Here is a 23,947-nt window from a genome sequence, read left to right as displayed (position 1 = left end):
GTTGATGTGGTTAGCATTATAATTTAAACATCATTCTCAAAATGCAGTTGAAGTAGTAGTTACTATTAGTACTAATTACTACTAGTTAATTTCATGTTGCTAACACAAATCATTTTTTTATACAAAAATGTTTCCTTTTCTACAGCAGACTTATCTAAAATAAATCATTGCTGCTTTGTGCTTAATAAAATATAATGAACACACACACACACACACACACACACACACACACACACACACACACACACACACACACACACACACACACACACATAAACATAATAAAATGCATAAACATATTATTTGAAAGTTTAACATAAAATTATAATACACTAAGTGGCTAGTTTATTAGATATATCCATATCATCCATAAAATCCACTGCTTCATCAGAGTCAGTATCATGTGTATCTTAGGACTATCTAAAGCTACTGATCTAAGGATAGTGTGACTGTGTGTATGTGCTGCATGATTGTGTGCAATAAGGGTTGAAAGCATAACCTACTTGCTTTGAGTGCAATGTAGTAGTTAAATAGTAAAATGTGCAGATATCACAGAAACTACTGTCTGCTGAGAGTATTCACACACACATCATCATCATAAGCATTGTCTGACAACCAGAAGACATCCAGCCAACATGGAGTAAATAGTATTGTGCTAACAAATGGACCACTCTCAGTGAAATGGCATCACAATAAGCATTCTGCAATAGAGCATATTAAAATGCACAGTGCATTTTTTATTATTTTTTTTGGACTGAATGAATGAGAAATTGCATGTGACTTCACTACTTGCAGCAAAAACAAGCAGCTATGGGCAAGGAGTGGACACTGGACATTTGAGAAGTGTCTTATGAGGAGATGTTTTCCTGACACATTAGAACCACTCAAACTGATGGATCTGTATCTGAATACCACAATGTATGTGAACTTCATTGCTAAACAGATGTATACCTTCATTCTTAGTTTATTCATCCTGTTAACAGTTACTTCTAGTAGGATAATGCACCCTTTTCAAAAGAATTCAAAAAAATAGAAGAAAACTCATATACAGTATCTTTGTGTAAAAAAATGTTATTACTGTAGAATTTTTGCCTAAGTGTCATAGGTGTCAGTACTGGATCACAGAACAGCAATTAAACAATAACAGACAACTCTAAAAAGTGCCACCTAAGCAGCTAATATAAGATAACTAAATAAAGTTAATAATTTCCTAACTTATTAAAATATATGTATATCAGTGGCATCGCTTGCCCATTATGGTTGGGTGTGCTGTCGTGGCTTATGCAACCCAGGCTACAAAATTCATGTTAGTTTAACCATATGATTGCATTTTTATCTATGTATGAAAGTTTTAAAAGTGTATAGCACATCAATGTACATCTTAATTGGTCTAATGCAAGCAGTTGTAGGATAACTTTGAATACTTTAATTTATCACTTAATTGTAACTAAATCTGCATAGAGTGGGGGGCAATGTGTTAGTTTTAAGATACTGTATATTAGAAAATAATAATGAAGGAGAATGCTATATTTGGTTGGTATATTTGAATTCCTCAAAGGTATAAAATTTTAAATTTGGAAGAGGAGGACAAGGCTTACCTCCTTCGTCTACAATACTGTTTCCCATTGTAAATATTGGCAAAAAAAGTTATAAATTTATCGAATATAGTATATTAAAAACTTGTCTATATTATTGGTGTGTGTATTTTGAATGTACACTCGGGCTATTAACGTAAATACGATGCAATGTTTACACTTTGAAAAGTGTCCTCTTCATGAAGCATTAGTATATTGTGTTTGCTCTTAGGAATCATGTGAAGTCGAGATAATTAAGGGAGTTTTTAACAGGAATAAATGCAAAAATATAATATCTGTGATATTAATATTTGGTGAATGAGCACTGCACACCTCACAGACAGACCATCAGACCTATGTACAGTGAAGAAAAGTTTCACATGTTTTTTTTATAAAGGTATTCTATGAGGAAACAACTTTTATGAAGGACTCATAGAAGCATTAAGCAGATTTATAAACTTTTTATTTATATATATATATCATCATCATCAAATTCCTGACATGTACCCTCTAGGGGGTGTACAGGATATGATAGTACTACATGACAAATTTACATCATTACTAACTTCTTATCTACAATTTTCCTCCAAATCAGTCTGTTACTTGTCAAGACTCCAACATTATCCGATCTTATATTTCTATTGTCTAAGGCACTTTGTACCATATTAATCCACCTATATCTTGGTCTTCCTCTGGGTCATTTTCCTGCCAACCTGGCAGACAACACTTGTTTTGCTAATCTTTCCTCGCCCATTTTGGTTAAGTGACCATACCACCTGAGATTAGCTCTGCTAACCTCATTTTTAATACGATATTGCCATTGATGCCATCTGTTCACGCCTCTAATCTTTCTCAGGACTCTCATATCTGCAGTCTCTAGTCTTTGGTCAAGTGTTTTACTTCTGACCCAGCTCTCAGATCCATAAGTTAAAACTGGTTTGAATACTGTCTTGTATACAGCTAACTTAGTGTTCCGACTAATTTCTCTCTTATTCCATATGAATTTATTCAGTTGACTTCCTACGATACCAGCTTTGTTGATTCTGTTCTCTATTTCCATATTTAATTTACCATCTTCACTAAAAATCGTGCCGAAGTAGCTGAAAAGTTTTACTTGTTCCACAGGTTCTCCGTTCAAAACACATTTGACATTTTTAATGATTCTACCTATTTTCATTGTCTTTGTCTTTTTATTGCTGACCTTCATACCATATCTGTTACAACAGATATTCAATTTAGTCAGGGAATCTTGCAAACTTGTAGCAGATTTATTTAGAAGTATAACATCGTCTGCATAAAGCAAAGAACTGACATTAACATCTCCAATTTTGATATCATGTTTAATACCACTTTCCTTCATAATGTGATCCATATAGATAATGAATAACAGAGGAGATAATGCTCCATTGACACCATATAACTGTAGTGTATTGAATAGCTTCTCTCTTCGCATCTTGTCATATGGCTTTTCCAGATCGACAAAACTTAAATAAAGATCTTTGTTATATTCCCATGCTTTCTCAACTATTTGTCGTAAAGTGAAGATCTGATCCTGACAGCCTCTATTTGGCCTGAATCCAGCTTGTTCTTCACCAAGCTTTTCTTCCACAATTCTTCTCAACCATTTCTCAAGTATACTTGCATATATCTTACCAGGAACACTCAGTAGAGAAATATGTCTGTAATTCTCACATTCAGTTTTATTTTCCATTTTAGTATATGGGTACTATGAGAGCTCTACTCCAATCATCTTCAATTTGTCCCTCTCTCCAGGCCCTCTGAACTATACAGTGCAGCCACTGTAAGACTTTTGTACCTCCATACTTGAGCATTTCTGGTCGAATAACATCTACTCCTGCTATCTTCCCACATTTCAAGCTTTTGATGGCTTTTTCTACTTCAAGTATGGATATGTATTCCTGACTGTATGCCTATTGAGAGTTTTTTACGACTGTGCTATCACTGCTTGTTTCATTTAGCAATTTTTCAAAGTAATTACTCCATACTTCAAGGATATCTTTTTCTCCTTTATCATCTTTAACTCCTTTTACAGCACTCTTTCCTCCATTTCTAAGCTTCTTCAACAATCTCCAGAATATTTTGCCACCTTCTTGATATTTATTTTCTATGTTCTTGCCGAAGTCCTCCCATGACTTTTGTTTAGCTAGTTTTACAAAGTGTTTAGCTTTGTTACATTTGTGTATGTATTCTCTAAGAGCACAAGCTGACTTATTTGACAGAAACTTTTGATATGCTTTCTTCTTTTACTTCACTGACTGTCTAACTTCTTATGTCCACCATGGAGTTCTGATTTTTCTATCCTTGCAGACAAAGGATGCCTCACCACATGCTTCTCTGGCTTCAATCAGGGTTTTCTTCAAGGTTTGCCACTGAATCTCCAAGGTTTGGTTCCTGTTCTCAAACCCTTTCATTTTTTCTTCAATAATCTTTGTGTATTTTAGTCTACAGTTCACATCTGAGAGCTGCTCAGCTTTTATTCACTTTAAAATTTTCTTACATGTCATTCTTTTCAATATGAAATTCAATTTTATCTTGCTCAAGACTAAATAGTGATCACTTCCAATTTCAAATCCTGTGTACACGCTGGTGTCCTGCACCAGGGAGAAAACATCACTATCAACAATATCATAGTCAATGAGACTTTTCTTATTCCTTCCTTCTTCTCTCCATGTGAATTTGTGCACATATTTATGTTGGAACATAGTGTTAGTAATAACCAGTCCATGTCCTTAGCAGAAATCCAACAGGTATTTGCCAGTATTATCAGATTTGCTCTTTTCTCCAAATTTCCCAAAATATTTTTGTATGTCTGACAATCACTTCCTACTCTGCTATTTTGATCCCTAACAAGGACCAACTTTTCCTTTTTTCATTGTGTCAGTAGCTTTCTCTAGAGCCTCAAAAAATTTCTCCACTTCTACCTTAGTAGAGCCTTCTGTAGGACCATAGGCACAAATGTCTCATTGTCCAGTTCTGTATTCTGATATTTGCCCACATCACTCTACCTGAGACTGTCTGCCATTCAAGAAGATTAGCCTCGTATTTTGTGTTGAATTCTATGGCTACTTCTTCTTTTCCTTGATTTTCATTGCCTGAATATAACATTTTGTATTTATTGCTCAGAAAGAGCTTGCTAGTTTTGGTCTTTTTTTGTTTCAGTCACCCCTATTATGTCGATCTGGTGCTTATCTAATTCCTCAGCTAGCTCCATTTCTTTGCCATTCAGGCTTCTTATGTTGATAGTACCGATCTTAACTCTGGTGATGTTGAGTTGGGGTGTGATTTCAGATTCGTTCCAGTAGCTGACTTTTCGTTGTTCGCCCTGGTTCCCTGGCAAAAACAACTGGGGCCTTGTTTAACCTGGCGACGCCCCATTCAGCATGAAATTTTGTCATGTTGTACCATCATTTTTTATACTGGTTTAAGCCAATGAGGATACAATTTGGTCAGGTAAATCCCAAATTGCCAGCCCACCCTTGTTCATTCAGTTTCCAGGTAGATACCAAACAGGGTGCACCATGAGAAGGTGAGGATTGGACATTACATTAGGTCAGAAGCCCTGGTCGGTTCTCCACATTCCTTTAAAGGCTGTGTGGAGGTCCCCTCTCAGTTATACAGCTTTGACCCTTAAGCACCCTTAAATAATATTTATATTATTTAAATCTACTTTAATATTAAATCTAATTTTATATATATTTATATATATTTAAATCTACTTTAAAACATAGAGTTTATTGAATAAGACGAGTCCTTCATAAAAGTTGTTTCTTCATAGAATGCCTTTATAAAAGAATGTGTGAAACTTTTCTTCATTGTCCTAACTTAAATTGATCTGATGGTATGTCTGTGCCCTTTGTAGCAGATAGTACTTTTTAAATCTGCTAATCTTTCCTAGCTTTATTTTATTTGTGTGTGTGTGTGTGTGTGTGTGTTTTATTTAATAAGTTAGAAAATTATTAACCTTATTTAGTCATCTTCCATTAGCTACTCAGGTGTCGCTTTTTTTAGAATTGCCTGTTATTGTTTAATTTGCCATTCTGTGATCCAGTATTGATGATGCCTATTATACGAGGTGTTTCAAAAATAATGTCCCGATTTGAAAATTGTATATCTCTGCAACCACGAACCACAAATGAATGCGACTTGTACCATGTTGAATGCCCTTGGTCCAGAGTTTGATATGATGACCGCTAGATGTCACTACTAGTGCCCAAATAGCCGCTACACTTAGTTAATGAGAAGAAAATCTGGTCATTCTTTTTGAAACACTCTGTACTTAGGCAAAAATTTTACAGTAATCATTTTTGTTTTTTTTTATATGAATTTTCCTCTGTGTTTAGAATTCTTTTGATTATGCCAACTCATGGTATTTCAGTATGGAAACAAATGTACCACATCACAAAATATAAATATTCCCAATGGTATACTTTTCAATTTATGCTTTCAACCTCTTCCTTGAATGAAATGAGGAGGGATATTCTGAGGGTTAAAGATGATGCTACTGACTATTACATGGGTGGTAATAAATGAACTGGCCAATCAGTGTATATGTTTAAGCGTGAGATTTTATTTACTTTTAAGAGTAATTTTTTTTTTTTTTTTTTTTAGGATATGTGAGGGTTCTAAGGATCCAAAATGTAAGATACTTTTGTAAAATTTATTATTGTTATTTTACATATATTCTTATACAACTGTAATATGGTTGACCCCTACTGTAGCAAGTTTGTCAGGATTTAAGGATAAGATCAGGATAAGAGACAGCTTGATATAATTCCCTTAAACAGGGTTTCCAGGTTATGTAAATAATAAGTAAAAATACAAAAAAAAATAGAAAAAGAGAAATTCATAGCCCACTCATGGTACTTATGTACTAGGTGTTTCAAATTAAAGTACACCTAATTAGAGGAACCAGTAGATGGTGTTGGTGGGTACCCTAACCAGGTCATGAGGAAGAGATTCTGACAATAATCAATAATTCATACAGAAAGACTTAAGTATTGTTCATGATCCATAATAAAGCTTAACAGTAAACTAACACCAACAAGAAAAATATATTTATTAAACACTAATATTTCGCTGGTTTTCTACCCACTGTCAATGAAACTGTGACGGGCTTGTAATGAAATGCTTGGATGATTGAGCCCATTTCAGCATATGTATCGCTTAGAGGCACTTTGATTTAATCCAAAGTGAAACTTTGTAATTGGATATCTGCTGTACTTTTGTCATATTTAAAACATGAATCATAATAATATAGAACATGAGGATAATTCCCTAAATTTCAAAACAATAAATCACTGAGTATTTATGAGTTATCAATTAATTATAGAAACAGTTTAAATTGAAACTGACACCTAATGTCCTTATGTGGTGTCCTCTATAGGTCAAATAGCTACAAAGGCAATTCAGAGAATAATAAATTTAGTTTAATCCTTTATCCAAGTGTATGCAAACAACGCTTGTGCCTGAAGTATCTTCAGGACTGAGGCAACTCGTAGTAAAGGTGGACCAAGTTCTCATCACTCCTTGTCTCAGTATCTCCCATAATGCTAGCATATCTCCTTGCGGACATGTATAATGCTATGCATTAAGGGAAGGGCCACTACCCAGACCAGCTTCGACCTTTATTGAGGTCTCGTCAGTGGGGGCCAGACCCAGAAGTGGCTCCCACTGATGAGACCTCAATAAAGGTCGAAACCGGTCTGGGTAGTGGCCCTTCCCTTAATGCATAGCATTATACATGTCTGCAAGGAGATATCCTTTGCATTATGGGAGATACTGAGACAAGGAGTGATGAGAACTTGGTCCATTTTTACTACGAGTTGCCTCAGTCCTGAAGATATTTCAGGCACACAAGGTTTGTTTGCATACACTTGGATAAAGGATTAAACTAAATTTATTATAGTCTAACCAAGTGGAAAATAAACTTCCAGCAATTCAAAGAAATCTGGCTATTAAGTCTTAAAATGATAGTCTCCCAGATTTTTGGTACATTAATGCAACCATACTTGTCAAGGTTGGGAGACTGCTTCATAACTGATGCTGATTGTAAGAATAGCTTCTCAGATATGTAATGACTTCTATGTAATAAAGATGTTTTTCCTCCATCTGATCCTATGTGAATGCATATTCAGAGCATAGTCTGCCAATCCTGACTTGCCATACAGATGATCGTGGATGTAATTATTATTATGTTCTTTAAGACTGACTGTCTATCAATCTGTCCATAGTAGACTAACTTGTAGGCAAAGGAACTTATTACACTCCTGAATGTTCAAGAGGATGTAATCAATTGTTAGGAGATTTGTATAAAAGTAGCCCATTGAATGAAAGATTTGAAAGTGGTATGGAGATCATATTTGCCAAGAACTTTGACTAGTTTTATCTGATGTACTATTAACATATGGAATAGGAATGGTTTTGCTGTGATCCTGTGTGTTTGGTGTAGGAGGGATGATGAGTACATGTAATATTTTGTCTATTTTATATGGGCTATAATTGGCTAAAAAGATGTGAAGGTCCTAAAGCTCAGTTTCAATGACTGTGTCATTTGAACAAATAGCCCTGGCTCGGTGTATAAGAGTTTTGAGGATGCCATGCTGTTGTGAAGGGTGGTGGTGGTGTGATTGTTTATGTAAATACCTACCAGTACGAGTGGATTTTCTGTAGATAGAGAAGGAATTACATCCTACACCCATCACACAGGATCACAGCAAAACCATTCCCATTCCACATGTTAAGGGTACATCAGAAAAAATAGCTAAATTTCTTTGCAAATATGATTTATCATTTTCAAACCTTTCATTCAACTTGCTACTTTTATACGTTCTCCTAAAGACCAACTACATTCTCTTGAACATCAAGAGTGTATAAAGTTCCTTGTGCCTGCAAGTTAGTCCTTTAGAGAGACTAGTAGGTCAGTTGAATGTGCCTTGAAGAACATGAAAAATTAGCCTCTCAGATATGTAATGATTTCTATGTAATAAAGATGTTTTTCTACATCAGATCCTATATGAATATGCCTTCATATAGGATCTGATGTAGAAAAACATCTTTATTACATAGAAATCATTACATATCTGAGAGGCTATTCTTAGAATTAGCATCAGCTATGAAACAGTCTCCCAACCTTAACAAGTATGGTTGCATTAATTTACTGAAGATTTTGCAAGAGTATCATTTTAAGACCTAATAGTCAGATTTCTTTGAATTAACTTTGTAGTTATTTGTCTATTTTTATAGCCAGGGCACCACATAAGGATATTAGGTGTCAGTTACAATTTAAATTGTTTCTGCAATTACTTGGTTTAGTGCTGTGTGCCTGTCACAGTTTCTTTGTGCTCTGATGATGGTGGGTAGAAAACCAGCAAAATATCAGTCTTTAATAAATGTATTTTTTCCTCTTGGGATTAGTTATACCATTAAGCTTTATTATGGATTTTGACAATAAATAAGTTAAAAAATGACTGATAGGGGGAAATGGCGCTTTGAATGAATAAAGATAGTGAATTATGCATACTATGAGAGCTCTAAGGCAGTATAAACAAGTGATTTAGACTGACTACAGTCATTTGGTCTCACTTTGTGTCTTGCTTATGAAGTGTTTCTATAGGAATGGGGAAAATGTAGCAGCAGCACTTCATGAGTACAGATACCAGAAGCTGCAAAAAGGCCCAATGACACTAAATGAAGTGGAACACATGGTTCGTCAATTTGAAGAGGGCTTAAATCTGAAATTCTACCAGTGATCGAAGATTTTACAAATGCAGTTGTTGAGCAGTCGGATGAGAATTCTGTAGGTTTATTCAGTGTATGTGTCATTGCGAGACAATTGGATTTGCCATATACAATGATGTGGAGAACTTTGTGTACTGCATTGCATTGCTATCTGTGTAAACTCAGCCAAGCTGAGAGTTGCAAATGGGAGATGTTAGCATCGAAGAAAGATTTGCATTGAGATCTCTGATTCATATGAAGGTGGATGAGAATTGACCTTGGAACATCCTGTCAAATGAAGAAGCACATTTTCATGTTTATGGAAAGTAAACACTCAAAACTGCTGCATCTGGGCTTCAGGGAATCCTTGTGCATTTCAACAAGTTCCTTACATTCGACAAAGGTCACAGTATGGATCAGATTTATGGCTAAGTTCTTTATCAGTGTGTTTTTCTTCAGAGAAATTTATTGAACTGGACCTGTGCACAGTCTCATCTGCTCATTATCAGGATGTGTGATTTCATTATTCTGCAATTGCAGCAAAGAGGGTGCCTGAACATAACACCTGTCCTCATAGGATGTGAAGTTTAACAATTCTTACGTCAACATTTCACAGAGGATAGAGTAATTAGTTTGCTAATTTTCTATGAAATGGCCATTGCATTTATTATCCAGACCTTAACTCCTGTGACTTGACTTTGGGATTACCTCAAAAGCATGGTGTATTGAGGCAAAGTTTTCACTGACAGATTTGAAAGGCAAAATTGCACATCATGTGCAAAACCTTTCAACAGATCAGCCGCATTCTTCTGTAGACAATACTGTATCATCTGTTGATCTTGCAGACAGGCCAACACATTGAATATCACCTCCATTGATCATCTGGATTTCCTTGCAGCATGTCAGCTCTATGTCATATGTTTTTTATATCACATTATTTTATGAAATGAGCAAAATATCATCAAATATCTTTGTTTGTCAGTGACTCAGTCATTTCACATTTCATATTAATGTAATTTTCTCCTGCTTGCATCACCATATTTCTCCTATAGGTTATTTTTGAACTTTTTTTAAAAATCTTTTCCCCCATGATCTGGTTATGATACCCCACATTTAAGGATATTTCATTTACTGGTCTCTCTACAGATTGCTCTGACTAGGGGTACTTTAATTTGAAATCTATAGTATGTAGGTTTACAGCTTTTCATGAATAGGAGTCACATAAAATGTAGCAATAAGTCAAAGTAGAGTAAATTGTTTAATTTTTAACCTATAATCTGTATATGATATTGGAGTGCTTCAGAATTTTATATTTAATTATAAACAGCATTTATTTTTAATGTGATTGCCACCCATGAAAGGTTGTAAACTTATTGTACGTTATCATTGCGTAGGCTTCTCTAGAGATAGGACATGCTAGGAATATGTTTTCTGGTATTTTTCCACAAAAAAAATATCACATAGAAGTTATTTTTCTCTTGGTTAGTTTTCAGGTTGTGTTCCTTCATGCTTGATCATCTGGCCCAACCTTTCAGAAAAATAGTGATCCTAAACAGGCTATTCATAAGATACTATTTAAATTCACCTGCTTACCAAACTGAAGATAGTACTGATGTAAAAGGCTTTATATCTCTACCGTATATCAGCTCCATTTAACCAAAGTTAGCTAAAATTCTCAAGAAATTTAAAATCTGCACTTCTTTTACTCTTCTATCCAAACTCCACTCCTTACTTGATACACCTAAACCAAAACATGGCAGCCTAAAGTATTTAGGAGTTTATCGTCTTTGGTGTAACTGCAGTGTGCCCTGTTTTGGTCAGACAGGAATCCATTGAATTATGTATGGCAGTATGTGTGAGAGACATTACCTATGGCAAAGCTAGAGCCAGTGCACTATCTAATCATGTTCTTAATTCTGCTCATCCTAACGAAGATCCTGTCACTCATCCAGTGATCTGGAACAAATCAGAAAACATTTTTAGATGCTATGATGAGCTGGAGAGAAGGAATTATGGAATCAACAGAAATTGTCCTCAGTCTGGTCCATCCTAATACTAACCTGAGCTGCAACCAATCTAATTGTCACTCTTCAGCTATCCAACTTTGACATATATATGAAATCATGCCTGCATGAATGTGCCTAACAATACTATGGCATCAGAATGCCTTCAAATGCCAGCAGTATGTTTGCAAGTTAATTTATAGATGTTGTTCTCTTGTAATGTATAATTTTTTGTATTTCTCTTTTCATGTTATGCAACCAATGAAGTCTTCTCAGAAGATGAAACTATTTGTGTTCAAATAATAAATAGTTTTTCTATTTTGATATCTCTTGTCTTCTAGTCATTAAATTTCTTTCATTATATATATATATTCCTATATTGACATATGGCTGTGAAACATGGACACTAAATGCAAAGGAAATTCAAAAATTAAGAGCATCACAAATTAGTATGGAAAGAAGTATGCTTGGTAACACAAGACTGGATCACAAAAGAAATATGTGGATAGGAAATCAAACCAAAGTCTCTGACATCATAGGAAGAGTGAAACATCTGAAGTGGCAATGGGCTGGCCATATTACTTGAAGACAAGATCAACAATGGACAAAAGAGGTACCGGATTGGATTCCACAAGAAAAAAAGACGACAATGACGCTGACCTAGATCATGGTGGATTTGATGATATCATCAGATTTGCAGGAGTGACATGGGAAAAGGAGAGCCATGGACAGACAGTTTTGGAGTAATCTTGGAAAGGCCTTCATCCAGCAGTGGATCGACAATGGCTGATAATGATGATATAGATATATATATGTTATGGACTAGATGATTATTTATAATACCCAGCCATTATGAATAATGACAAACAAAGATGATATAAACTGGGTTTAATAGGTCGGAGATTTTTGATACAGAATGTTAGCCTACTAGTTTCGCCACCTGACTGGTGTCTTTGTCTGGGCAAGATAACTCTATACAAAACAGCTTAAAGAACAAAAACAAGCTTAAATTACAACTAATACATAACCAAAGGATGAAAAGTATCAAATTTATATGAACCGTTACACGAACGCGTAGAGCTTTTATGTTAGCAGTTGGTCAGTCATTTTTTAGCATGTGCGTTCTATAATGAGTTACGAAGTTGAACTCTGATGTGCTGAGCGATCTTATGAGTGATTTCCAGATGTCACCAAGGATCATCCCTTGGTTTCTGTTTAAGCCACCTCCTGAACAGATCATTACTGCAGCTTCTTTTATTGAGCAGGAGGTGTAGTCATCTTCTATGTATGGCATAGTACTTTCATCCCATTCAATATTGTGGTTTGTGTTGGAAAGCTAAACCAGAATTATCTTCTCTGTTGTTAACGTCTCCGATATGTTCCTTTTTTCTTATTTCTAAACTTCTAGAAGCTTGTCCTATGTAATTCAGTCTACAGGGACACGGGATGTTGTAAACTCCAGATTGTTTGTAGAAATCAGTCTTGTCTTTTGGTGACCATAACATATTGCAAACAGTCTTTATTGGTTTGAAAGCAACTCGGATGTTATGAGGCTTTAGCAAGTTGGCAATTTTTTGTGAAACTGGGCTTGCAAAAGGAATGGAAGCGGAAGTCCTGTAATGAGTTTCTTGGGTTTGCTGTTGGGAAGGGGATGGAGAAAAGAATCCTTTTCATTAATTTTTTTTGGGTAACCATTGTTTGTTAATGTTTTGAGAATAAGATCTAATTCATCTGTTAAAACTCTGTCATCTCTTATGACACATACTGCTCTATTTTTTAGCATATGTATAATGCTTAACTTTTGTGAAATGTGGTGCGAAGAGGGAAAATGCAGGTAACTGCCTGTGTAAGTCGGTTTGCAGTATACATTTAGACCAATGCTACTATCCATTTGTTTTTTTATTAATATGTCTAAAATCGGGCACTATAATAAATTTCATGTTGTTTTATCATAATTTATTGATGGGTCAATTGATTGACACACTGACGGGTCAATATGAATACACCCATCATCTAGTTGGGCAAAGTGATAATAATGATACCTTTTTGGTAGTATTAGAAGCAGTAGGGGTTGGGGAGGAGTGATTCTTCGGATTTCTTTTTGTCGGCAGACGTGAAGGGAACTTTATCCAGGTCACTTAAATTTTTTACAAAATCAGCATATTTGACAATGATGGAAAAAAGTGAAAGAGTCAAAAACCAAAGTGACTTGGCTCCCTAACATATAAGCATCATATACAGGTATTTTAATATGCATATGGCAATTTGATTAAAAATTACATTCACACTGAAGAAATATTTCAGATATTGCATGATGCCCATATCACTATTGGCTATGGCAGCGGAAACCGCTTGAAAAAAGAATAAGTACGAAATATAAAAATATTACAAGGGAGATGATTGTTTTTTTGTTTTTTTTTAAATCATTATCCCATGATATTATTACACCAGATCATAGAGGTCAAATTCATGTATTTTATACAGCATATTTTGTGGGTTGTTATAAAGTTCACATTTAGAAATATTCATGCAATTTAGTAAATGCATTGGTGATGCTTCCTCGAAGTTACAGATTTTGCAGGTGGGAAAGACTTTTATGCCATTGCTAAACTTGATTGGTCTTGTGTGACCGGTCTTGAGGCGAGAGATCATTGTAGTGGCACTGCGATTAAACGTGGAGTTATGGTAGCTCCTGGTTTTTCTTCTGAATGGCAGTGGTAAGTCATGTCCTGGAGAATCGTTCTTTTTATGTTTTTTCTTTTTGAGTGGTTTTAAAAAGATCAGTGGCTTTCAATAGCTTTGTTTAAGTGACCTTCTGCTGTTTCTAGGTTGTTGTGAGCTGAGAATAGGACCAAATCATTAGCAAACATAGCTATCTTTGTTTCTTTATTTATATTTTTATCTAATTCATTTAAGTAGATGGAAAAAAGCAGTGGGCTCAAAATGCTGCCTTGAGGGAGTCCCTGTCTTATTTTCACTTTCTTGGAAAAGGTATTATTTATTCTAACTCGAATTGTTCTATTTCTTAGAAAGTCATAAATCCAGTTTTGAACTTTCCCTTCTATTCCAATATGAGAAAGTTTGGAAAAGAGTTTCTGCCTCCACACCTTGTCAAAGGCATTGCTAAAATCTGTAAAAGCTGCAAAGGTGGATTTTGTAGGTTTGGTCTGGAAGTTATCTTGAATTATCTGGGTTAAATAGAAAAGTCGATCAGTTGTTGAGTAATATTTTCTAAAGGCAGTCTGAAAATGCGGTAGTATACTATTTTTGTTTAGACAGTAATTCAAACATTGGAGTATCATTTTTTCCATCAATTTGCCTGGAATCGAAGTCAGTGAAATTGGTCTATAACTTCCTTGTTGGTCTTGAGGTTTGTTAGGCTTTAAGATTGGTATGATTGTGGCTGTCTTCCAGTATTTTGGAACTTTTCCTTGTTTTAGGCTATTGTTGTATAGGCAAAGTAGCCACTCTAGGGCTAGGGAAGGAAGATGTTTGATCATAATTCCTTGTATGTTATCTGGTCCAGATGATTGTAAATGGATCCCAGAATAATTGGTTTTTATTCATATATTTTGGGGAATTTGCAGAGTTTTCTGCTGTCGAGCCCGTTTTGATATTTGATGGTCTTTCCTAGTATTCATCTCTAGGTTGCTTATATTTTGAACATGAAATGCCAAGTTATTTGCGAACTCCCTGTCTCCAATTTTGATATTTTCTGGATCTTTTAGTGTGTTATTCTCACTTGCTTTTGGTAGGTCTCTTTGTAAATTAGTAGTCAGTTTCCATAGTTTGGTATCTGAATGTTTGGATTTAAGTTGTGGCAAAATACTTGCCACCTAGTTCTTTGTAATATATTATATTTTTGTTTAATTTCAGCATTTATCTTGTTGTACTCGATTCTGGTTTCTGGAGAGCTTCCAATTTTTAAGATGTTAAATAATTCATTCCATTTAGTTATTTTACTAGTAAGTTCCTGGTGAACCTTTGTGTATTTGAAATAACTTTTTTCCTGTAGCCCTTTGGGTTACTTTTCTTTGCTGCATTTAGGATAGTATTCTTCCAAGTTATGTAGTCTTTGTCTAAGTCATCATGGTATGTGTGATATTTCAGCATTTTACTTACTTCATCTTTGTATTTCTTCCAATTTGCCTTCTGAAAGTTCCAATGATATTTTCTTTTTTGGATGGGTCTAGTCATTTTTGAGTTCAGATTGATTAATATTGGGGGTATGGTCGCTTCCTACTGGTTCCAAAACAGACCAAATAGCTTTGTCATGAAGATCTGGAGACACCACGGCAACATCTATGGCATCTCTTGTACCATAAGAATGAGACAGATAAGTGGGTTCTCCACTGTTGAGAGTTATTAGTCCTGTTTCATCTAAGAAATTACTCAGGTTTTCTCCTCTTGGGTTTATTTTCTCAGAACCCCATAACAGGTGTTTGCTATTCATGTCTCCTAAGATAATAGAGTTTTCTTCAGTGAGATGGTATAGGCTGGGAAGATTTGGTCCAGGTTTGTCAGGAGGATGATAACAATTAAATATGTTTAATGGCTTTTTACTTGGTTCCAGTATTTGGATTCTCCTTGTATTTCAGTTCCTTCTGCTACTATGTCTAGTTCAACAACTTTATATGACAAGTTTCAGATTAGTGTCAGAAGCCCTCCTCCATTTTGGTTAGTAGGCCTATCTTGTCATATGATATCATAGTTTTTAATGTTTAGTCTGCTGGTTTGTCGAAGTTTGGTTTCCTGGATGCAGATAATATCAGGGGGCCCAGGTATCCCCCAAAGAAAAGGAAAAAAACACTAGAAAATTTTCCAAAAATCTTTTCCTAATTAAAATTCATTTTTTTTTATTTATGTTGTGTCGTGTCTTCTATTTCTATACTACTTATGAATTAGCGATCACTGCAGATGCTCAGTCATAGGTCGTATGTGATACGTAGTGTGTATTCGCAAACCGTCTACCCCCCCCCCCCCCCCCCCCCCCCAAGGTTAAATCCTGAGTGCACCACTGAGTTTAGTTGTAGTTTAAAGTGAGAGGGGTTGGAGGAGATGATGTGTACTCTGTTGGGAATGTTTTAATGATGCCATTCTGAGAAAACTAATTCATTGAGTCGCATTGTATGCATTAGCTAGAGAAGTAGGTTTATGATAGACAACTTACTCTAGGAAAGGTAATTTTCTCCTTTTCAATAATGAACATGATAGAGGATGTAGACTGTTGATCTTGGTTAAGAAGAAACGAAGAAAGATCATCTTGAGAATGTGGCCATATAAAATCTTTAGAGCCTTAAAATTTTTGAAGTGGAACAGCTATCTGTTACAAAAGCTGACAAAGGAAGAGCTATAGTATATATTGATACTAATTACTACAAAAAAAAAGTGACTCCTCTTATGTAATAGAACTACTTATTAAGTGATTGACATAACCCTCACAAAGAGCAATATCAAGAAGCTGAATATAATACTAGATGAAGGTATCAGCTGATATGAGGATACTATCAAGAAATTGAAAACTCATTTTAGTAGAACCTTTCATTTCCGTAGTCTGCAAGAAATCATAATGAAGGTGTTTCTCTAGTGTTCCTCTTTAATAGATCAATTATAGACTGGGCAGACCCTTCCATCTATTGCATAGTAAAGTTACTGTCATGACTCTTAAGCGCTCACTGGCCATTCCCACTTGTTTATAAAAAATATATCAGATTTTTTTGGAGAAAAAAAACTTACAACCTACAGATATCGCAATCAGTTTCAAACATTCAGTCCTTATTCATTTTCCACTTTCATGTCCCACTTTCTGTAACTTTTCAATTGTTGTCATTGTCACAAGCTTTCTCTCCTCATATAATTAAATTGTTCGATTTCATCATACACACATATTCAAACTACTTAGCTGTAATTTACAAGTAGATTGAGAGAACTGCAATGAGGAGTCCACTCTTATCTCTTTAGCAAATTTCTGTATGAAACCTCTCAAAGACTCTTTGCCTCCACTGCTGCAACCTTTTTTCTGGATATGTGCTGTGGAGTGCCTTTTTGCTATATGGCCACATCCTGAAGTTGATTTTCCTTTGTTTCTAATCAAGATCAGCAACTTACACCCTCTAATCACATTCGCTCTGGAAAAGGAAATAAAATTAGCTTTCCTGGACATCCTCCTCTCCCACTCTCTATCAACCCTGCTGACAATGTCAATATATCATAAACCTACCTTAACTGGTTCATACATAGAACATGATGCAGCTCATCATTATTCTCAGAAAATTAGCATCATTAGAGCACTTCTTGGTAGAGAAACTTCTCTGCTCCAACCCTTCTTACTTGAAACTAGAACCGGACAGAGAATGGAATCAACCCAAAGAAGATCCAGTGTGTACTAGATACTGCAGGCCTGTTCCTGAGGACTCTGGTCTTGTATACAGTCATACCCCGACTTACGCAAATCTGGAGTTACGCAGTTTCATATATGTACGTATTCCTGTCCTACTTCATGCCTCACCACTAGTTGTATCTTTCCGGTGCCGGCTGCAAGCACTGATGTGTTTCGTGCGGTCTCCATTCATACACGATTTTTATAGTCTACAAACCTTGCGATTGTTTAATGTTATGTTCTTGATAAAAATTTTATCACATAAAAAATAATAATGTCGTCCAAAGGAAGCAAGTCCGATTCTTCTACAGCTAGCAAGAAAAGAAAAACATTGACTTTGGAAACAAAACTGAACATTATTAAGGATTTTAAAGGCAGAATGAAAATTTGTGAGCTAGCAAAGAAGTTTGAATCCGCAGTAAGAACAATCATAAAAGATAGGTTTACAGATTTTGGAGGACATGGATTCTAATGAGGAAAGAATTGTAGCCACAAGGTAAGGAATAAAAAAATCATTAGCTTGCTATGAAGAAATTTTGCGTGACAAGAAAAAGACATTATGTCGTCAGACGAATCTATTAGATTTTATGAAACCATCGACATCGAAATAACTTTTTTTTTTATGTATGAAAAATTACAATTATGATTATATTTCTTAAAAAATATAGGTGTGTTTGTAAACCTTTGATCCCAATTGTCTGTTTGTATATGTAAATTACATGCAAAATTATACCATGAGTTACGCGAATTCGACTTACGTGCTTTTTGTTGGTCCCACCTACCACGTAACTTCGGGGTATGACTGTATAGAGTTCCCATCCTTACATCACTAGAATTATTATTATTATTTGACACCTCCAGGGAGTCCAAAGACTCATTGAGGGAGGGCACCTGCTCTACAACTCTGTCTCTACCACTCAATCCACCAACTCACTGCAACTACACCAACACCATCTACTGCCGACCACTACCATTTCCACAGACAATTACAAACATCCATGCCCATGGCGAGATTCGAACCCGCAGCCCTTTGGCTGGAGAGTGGATATGCTAACTACTTGGCCAACCAGGCTGGCAGAAATAACCCTTGACCTACTCCATCTTGGAATGAGTGTTTATTCACTTCTACGAATGTAGAAGACAATGACAAATATCCATGCCTGGGGGGGGGGATTTGAACCCGCAAACTCTTGACTGTAGAACGGATACCTTAACCACTCGGCCAACCATGCCTTATGAATTTCTGAAACATTTGCAGGATCCTGAAAAGTAAAACTCAGTGGCTGCTATCTTTCTGGTCAGTCTTGTCTTCCATGTTACCTTCCACCAAGGATAAGCAGTCTCCTCTCTTCCTCCAAAGTGTTTGCAAGGATACGTATGATTGTCTTTTCTCATATTATTGATATCAATCTTAATTCCATTGAGAAGAGACTGCAGGACATCAGACTTATGTAAAAACCCCATAAGTCTGATCTGTGACCTTCTTTTACATAGAAGTGGTTCAACTTCCCCCATTTGAACCATAATAACTGTGTTTACTACCAAAAATTTGGGAAAGTCTTATTCTTATTAGTTGTAACCAATGTTTATACATATTATTATTATTATTATTACTATTACTATTATTACGGGCAACTCCAGGGAGTCATTAGACTCATCGAGGGAGGCCCCAAATCATATTCATCACAACTATTTGACATTCATACAGTATCTATCATACCTCGCCTTAAACTCATTCACTGTCACAGCATCCACCACAGACTCAGGGAGCGCATTCCACTCATTCACTACTCTAAAAGTAAAGAACCCAGCTCTAACACCTTTACTAACCACACTTTTGCCCAGTTTCCATGGATGTCCCCTAGTCCTCCCACAACCAGCCCTGTTCTCAAAAATATCTTCTGAATTAATTTTATAGAAACCCTTCAGTAATTTGAATGTCTCAATCATATCTCCCCTCCTCCGCCTATCAACCAATTTTTGCAACCCACAAATCCTCAACCTGTTCTCATACGGTTCATTCCACAGACCTGCTATTATCTTGGTCACTCGCCTCTGGATCCTCTCCACCTCCTCCCCATCAAGAAGAAACCTAGGTGACCAAAAAAACCTGCTACCGCCGTATGAGATCGGCTAACTCACCTTCGATTGAAATCCTCCAGATAAAGCTTCCTCCCGTCGCGACGAGAATCGAACTTGGGCCTATTCCAATCGAAGGGCGCAATGTACCATCGTTCTTCCAATTGCGCTATATATATAAGCAAGAGTTTATAAGGTAGAAAACCAGAATAAGATATTAAAAATTATCTTCGCAGAACGTTACTGTCTATAAGGGTGAAGCTTTTAAAACCCTGATAAGGTTTTAAAAGCTTCACCTATGAGCTATCTGATAAGGTTACTGTATAGGGAGAAATTTATGAGCTACGTGCTCTGCCCGAGTTGGGGCAAGTTATAGATCTTTGAAGGAAACTAGGATAGCCTTAGGTCTTCTATATTTACATAAATCCGATTCATCGTAATTAGCTGCTTGTTGAACTAATTCATTTGGGTGTGAGGACGATTTTGAGAATCTTTACTGCTAAAGATTGCAGGAAAGAAAAGATATAAGGGATATTTATGTCTTGATGAAGTTGAACATTTCTAATGTACCATGGTGCATTTAAAATCATGCATAAGCATTTGTTTTACAGTCTCTGCAGTTTAAGGATATTTGTGCTTGAAGTGTGTGGCTCCAGGCTGGAGATGCATAAGTAATAATGGGACGAATCATCAACTGGTAGAGGAACAATTTGATTTTAATATCTAGTTTGCTGTTCCTATTGATAAGAGGGTAGAGCTGTGTGATGACTTTTGATGCCTTTGTACATGAGGATTTTGTATGTGGGCTGAAGGTTAGTTTTCTATCCAGCAGTACACGAGATATTTGGCTTCTGTTTTCCAGGGAATTTTGATGTTAAATAGGAAGATGTCTTCTTTAGGAGGTATTGAACTTTTAGTGAACAGCAAGGCACTACTTTTTTGAGAGTTTACTTGCAATCTCCAAATGGAGAACGAGTGCTCCAATTTCAGCAGGTTATCTTGTAGTTTCTTGGTAACAAGATGTAGTTTAAGAGATCTGGCTAGTATTGCTGTATCGTCGGTGTAGAGGGCAATGATAGATGACATCGGATTATGTAGGATGTCTGCCATGTAGATCGAGAAAAGTATCGGCGCCAGGAGGGATCCTTGAGGCACATCAGCTGAGATCCGCTTCTGGGTAGATATTGTCCTTTAGTTTAACTTGCATGTATCTTCCAGAAAGAAAGGACTTTATAAGGTGGACCAGATCCAATGGAATGCCAGCTAAAATCAGCTTGTATAGGAATCCAAAGTGCCATAGTTTGTCGAAGGCCTTTTCTAAGTCAAGAAAAACTCCTCCGGTATATTGGTGCCATTTGAAGCTGGTGGTAATGTATTCCATCAGTCTATGGATTTGTTGAGTAGTGCTGTGGAGTTTATGAAAGCGAAACTGTTCTGTAGGAAGGATATTTAACGTGTTTACAGAAACTTGAATTTTGGAAAGGATGACTTTTTCAGCAATTTTGCCCAAATTGGAAATCAGACTGATGGGGCGATAGCTTTGTGGCAGTTGTGGGTCCTTACCAGGCTTATAAATAGGAACCACATCTGCCAACTTCCAAGCATAGGGAAAGTATTTAAATCTGAGCATGGCATTTATTATTGTTGTAATGTGTACAATGACCTTTCGGGGAAGCAATTTAATAACTTCATTAGGAATGCCGTCAGGTCCAGGAGCTGTTTTATTCTTTAAATTCTGTATGATGTCATAATCGACTGGAGAAGTAGGTGTGAGTTGGCTGGTATAGGTATCACACCGCTTTAGCACGTATCTGACATGGCGGTGGATTTTATAAATATGATTGAAGTTCAGGTTGTCATATGGAGGGCTGCACTGCTTTTCTAAATTTTTAACTATAGTTTCGGCTTTTTCAGCATCTGAGTGAACAATGCCTAAATCTGATTTGAGAAGGAGAAGAGTTTTATTTTTGTTTTTGATATTTCTTCACAGTTTCCAGATGGTTTGATCATTGAGTGAAAAGGAAGCTAATTTATCTTCCCATAGTTTGCTTCTGTGGGCTTTTAGTACTTCTCTCACTGCATCATTCATCCTGTTGAGAATCTTTTTATCTTGGGGAGCCCTTGTATTATGGTATCACTTTCTTGCCTTATTTTTTCCCCAGATTAAGTTCATATCTTCTAGTAGTCGTTTAGGTTTAGAAGCAGGTGTATTTGAGGTGATAGACGATAAGGCTGCATTAATTTGTTGAGTAAGTTTATTTACTGCAGATTCGATTTCTTCCTTGGAGTTAACATGAGGAACAGGACCAAAGTAGTCTGAGAGCAAATTAGATGATTTTTCCCAAGGTATGAGGGTGTGATGTGGAGAGGACAGTAGAATGACTTGAAAAAATTATAAATAATTCTAAAAATTGATTTCTGAAACAGCAGTAAGCATTCAAATAGCGCTTATATGCCGGTTTTTGTTTCAAATGCAGCCAAACCAGCTTCGTTCTCACTACAAAACGCTTCCCTCGCTCATGAAATTAGGCATCATGACTTGAGAAGAGACACCTCCAATTTGTCTAGTGAATCCAGGTTGTACTGCAAATTGATTTTGGAGGACAGCTATATCTAGGACGTCGGAGGAGCCACTTGGACTGAGATGAGTTGGTTCTAAAGGACCAGCCACAGCTATACAGTTGGAGCTCGAGTAGTTAAACAGTAAGTGGCCATTTTTGTTGGTAAATTTACTGTTCCACGCAGGATGTTTTGCATTGAGGTCTCCAGCGATAAGGACTGGTCCTTTAACTCCAAGGATGGCATTCAGATCTGAGGTCAACAATGTTTTTGATGGAGGGTTGTAAGCAGAAAAAATTTTTAGGTTTCCAACTGAGTTTGTGACGACATTAATGCTTGTGATTTTGAGGTTGGTGGTTGCAGGGTTGGCTACAGAATGATGGTTTATGTTGTTTTTGATAAGGATGGCTGTACCTCCACCTCTGTACTCAAGTCTATAATTTCTGTAAAACTGATACCCTCTGATTTTGGGGTTGTCAGCAGGCCTCAGGTGAGTTTTGTTAATTAGTAATATATCTGAGTTATATCTGTTATTGAATTACTGAATTTCCAACCCTTTGTTTTTGAGACCATTAGCATTCCAAGCGATAATCCTAAGCGAATCTGGAGTGAGTTTTTTCCCATGCATCAGAGAGTGCAGATAATATGGATTGAGTTTGCTGTAAAATTTTTTTTGTAGTACTTAGTGATGGATTTGAGTTGCTGAAATCCTGCAGCATATTTGCAAGAGAAGAGATGACATTAGTTGTTAGATTTGAATGTGGATTGGCCAGGTTTTGGTCTGTCTGTTTGGAGTGGGCTACATTGGCATATGTTCTCGTTTGATGTTGAAGATTCATCCTCTTGAGGGGCTCAGTTAATCTTGGGTGAGCACATGTTACCATGTTCTCACTCTTGTGGGACTGAATTTCAGGAGTTTGAAATTCAAACTCTTGGGAGTTTGAATTTCAGGAGCACTTGCCCTAGATGACAAGGTAGGTTGACTGTTTGGGTCGTTTCATCGGTTTTTGGGGCGATGAAAATACACCCTGTATAGTTAGCAGGGTGAGGGCTGCCACAATTAGTGCACTTAGCTGGGGTGGTTTTTGGTTTGGCACAAGTGATTGTGGAATGAGTTTCGCCACATTTTAAGCATCTGTACTGGGCTTTGAACAATTTCTGGGCATGGCCAAATTTTTGGCACCTGTGGCACTGTCCAGAAGACGCTCTTTTTCTCAGTGGTTCTGGGGTGATTTTGATTCACAGATTGACTTTAGATTGTATATGTCTTTGTAAATATTATGGATCTCTACAAGAACTAGAGGCATAGGGGTCTTATTTGATCTAAACATTCTACTGACCTTTATGGGAGGTAAATCCTGCAAGTTGAGGTCAGTGACTATTTCATCCTGGTCAATATCCTCGGAGCATCACTTTCAGATTTTTTTCGAAGGTAAGTGAAAATGTATGATATTGTATTCCTCTTATGTCCATTTCTTTTGTAAGATTTCTATAGTCAGTAACTGTGGTGGGCTGGATTTTTATGCCCTCATCTACATTTTTGGCTAAGCTATAATTTATTTGTAGGTTTGCCACGGTGGTTCTTAGGGTTGTCCCTCTCTGCTTTTCTCTTAGGA

At 36.3% G+C, this 23,947-nt stretch overlaps 1 protein-coding gene across 3 annotated transcripts in view; it reads left to right on the top strand.

The window, feature by feature from the left end:
• The window catches only part of Top3alpha (topoisomerase 3-alpha), a 496,301-nt gene that overhangs the window by 241,863 nt on the left and 230,491 nt on the right, over positions 1 to 23,947 (top strand). For all 3 annotated transcript variants that reach the window (XM_090411715.1, XM_090411714.1, XM_090411713.1), the window contains exon 16: positions 6,204 to 6,232. In XM_090411715.1, coding sequence (XP_090267841.1) covers positions 6,204 to 6,232 — 29 coding nt within the window. The remainder of the gene's footprint in view (positions 1 to 6,203; positions 6,233 to 23,947) is intronic.

Source organism: Typopeltis vanoorti, chromosome 21, assembly GCF_054136105.1.
Source record: "Typopeltis vanoorti isolate ZY-2024b chromosome 21, IOZ_Tvanoo_1.0, whole genome shotgun sequence".
In the NCBI taxonomy this organism is placed as follows: Eukaryota; Metazoa; Arthropoda; class Arachnida; order Uropygi; family Thelyphonidae; genus Typopeltis; species Typopeltis vanoorti.
Note: the sequence above shows the minus strand (reverse complement) of the source record. Positions and strands in the feature narration are given on the sequence as shown.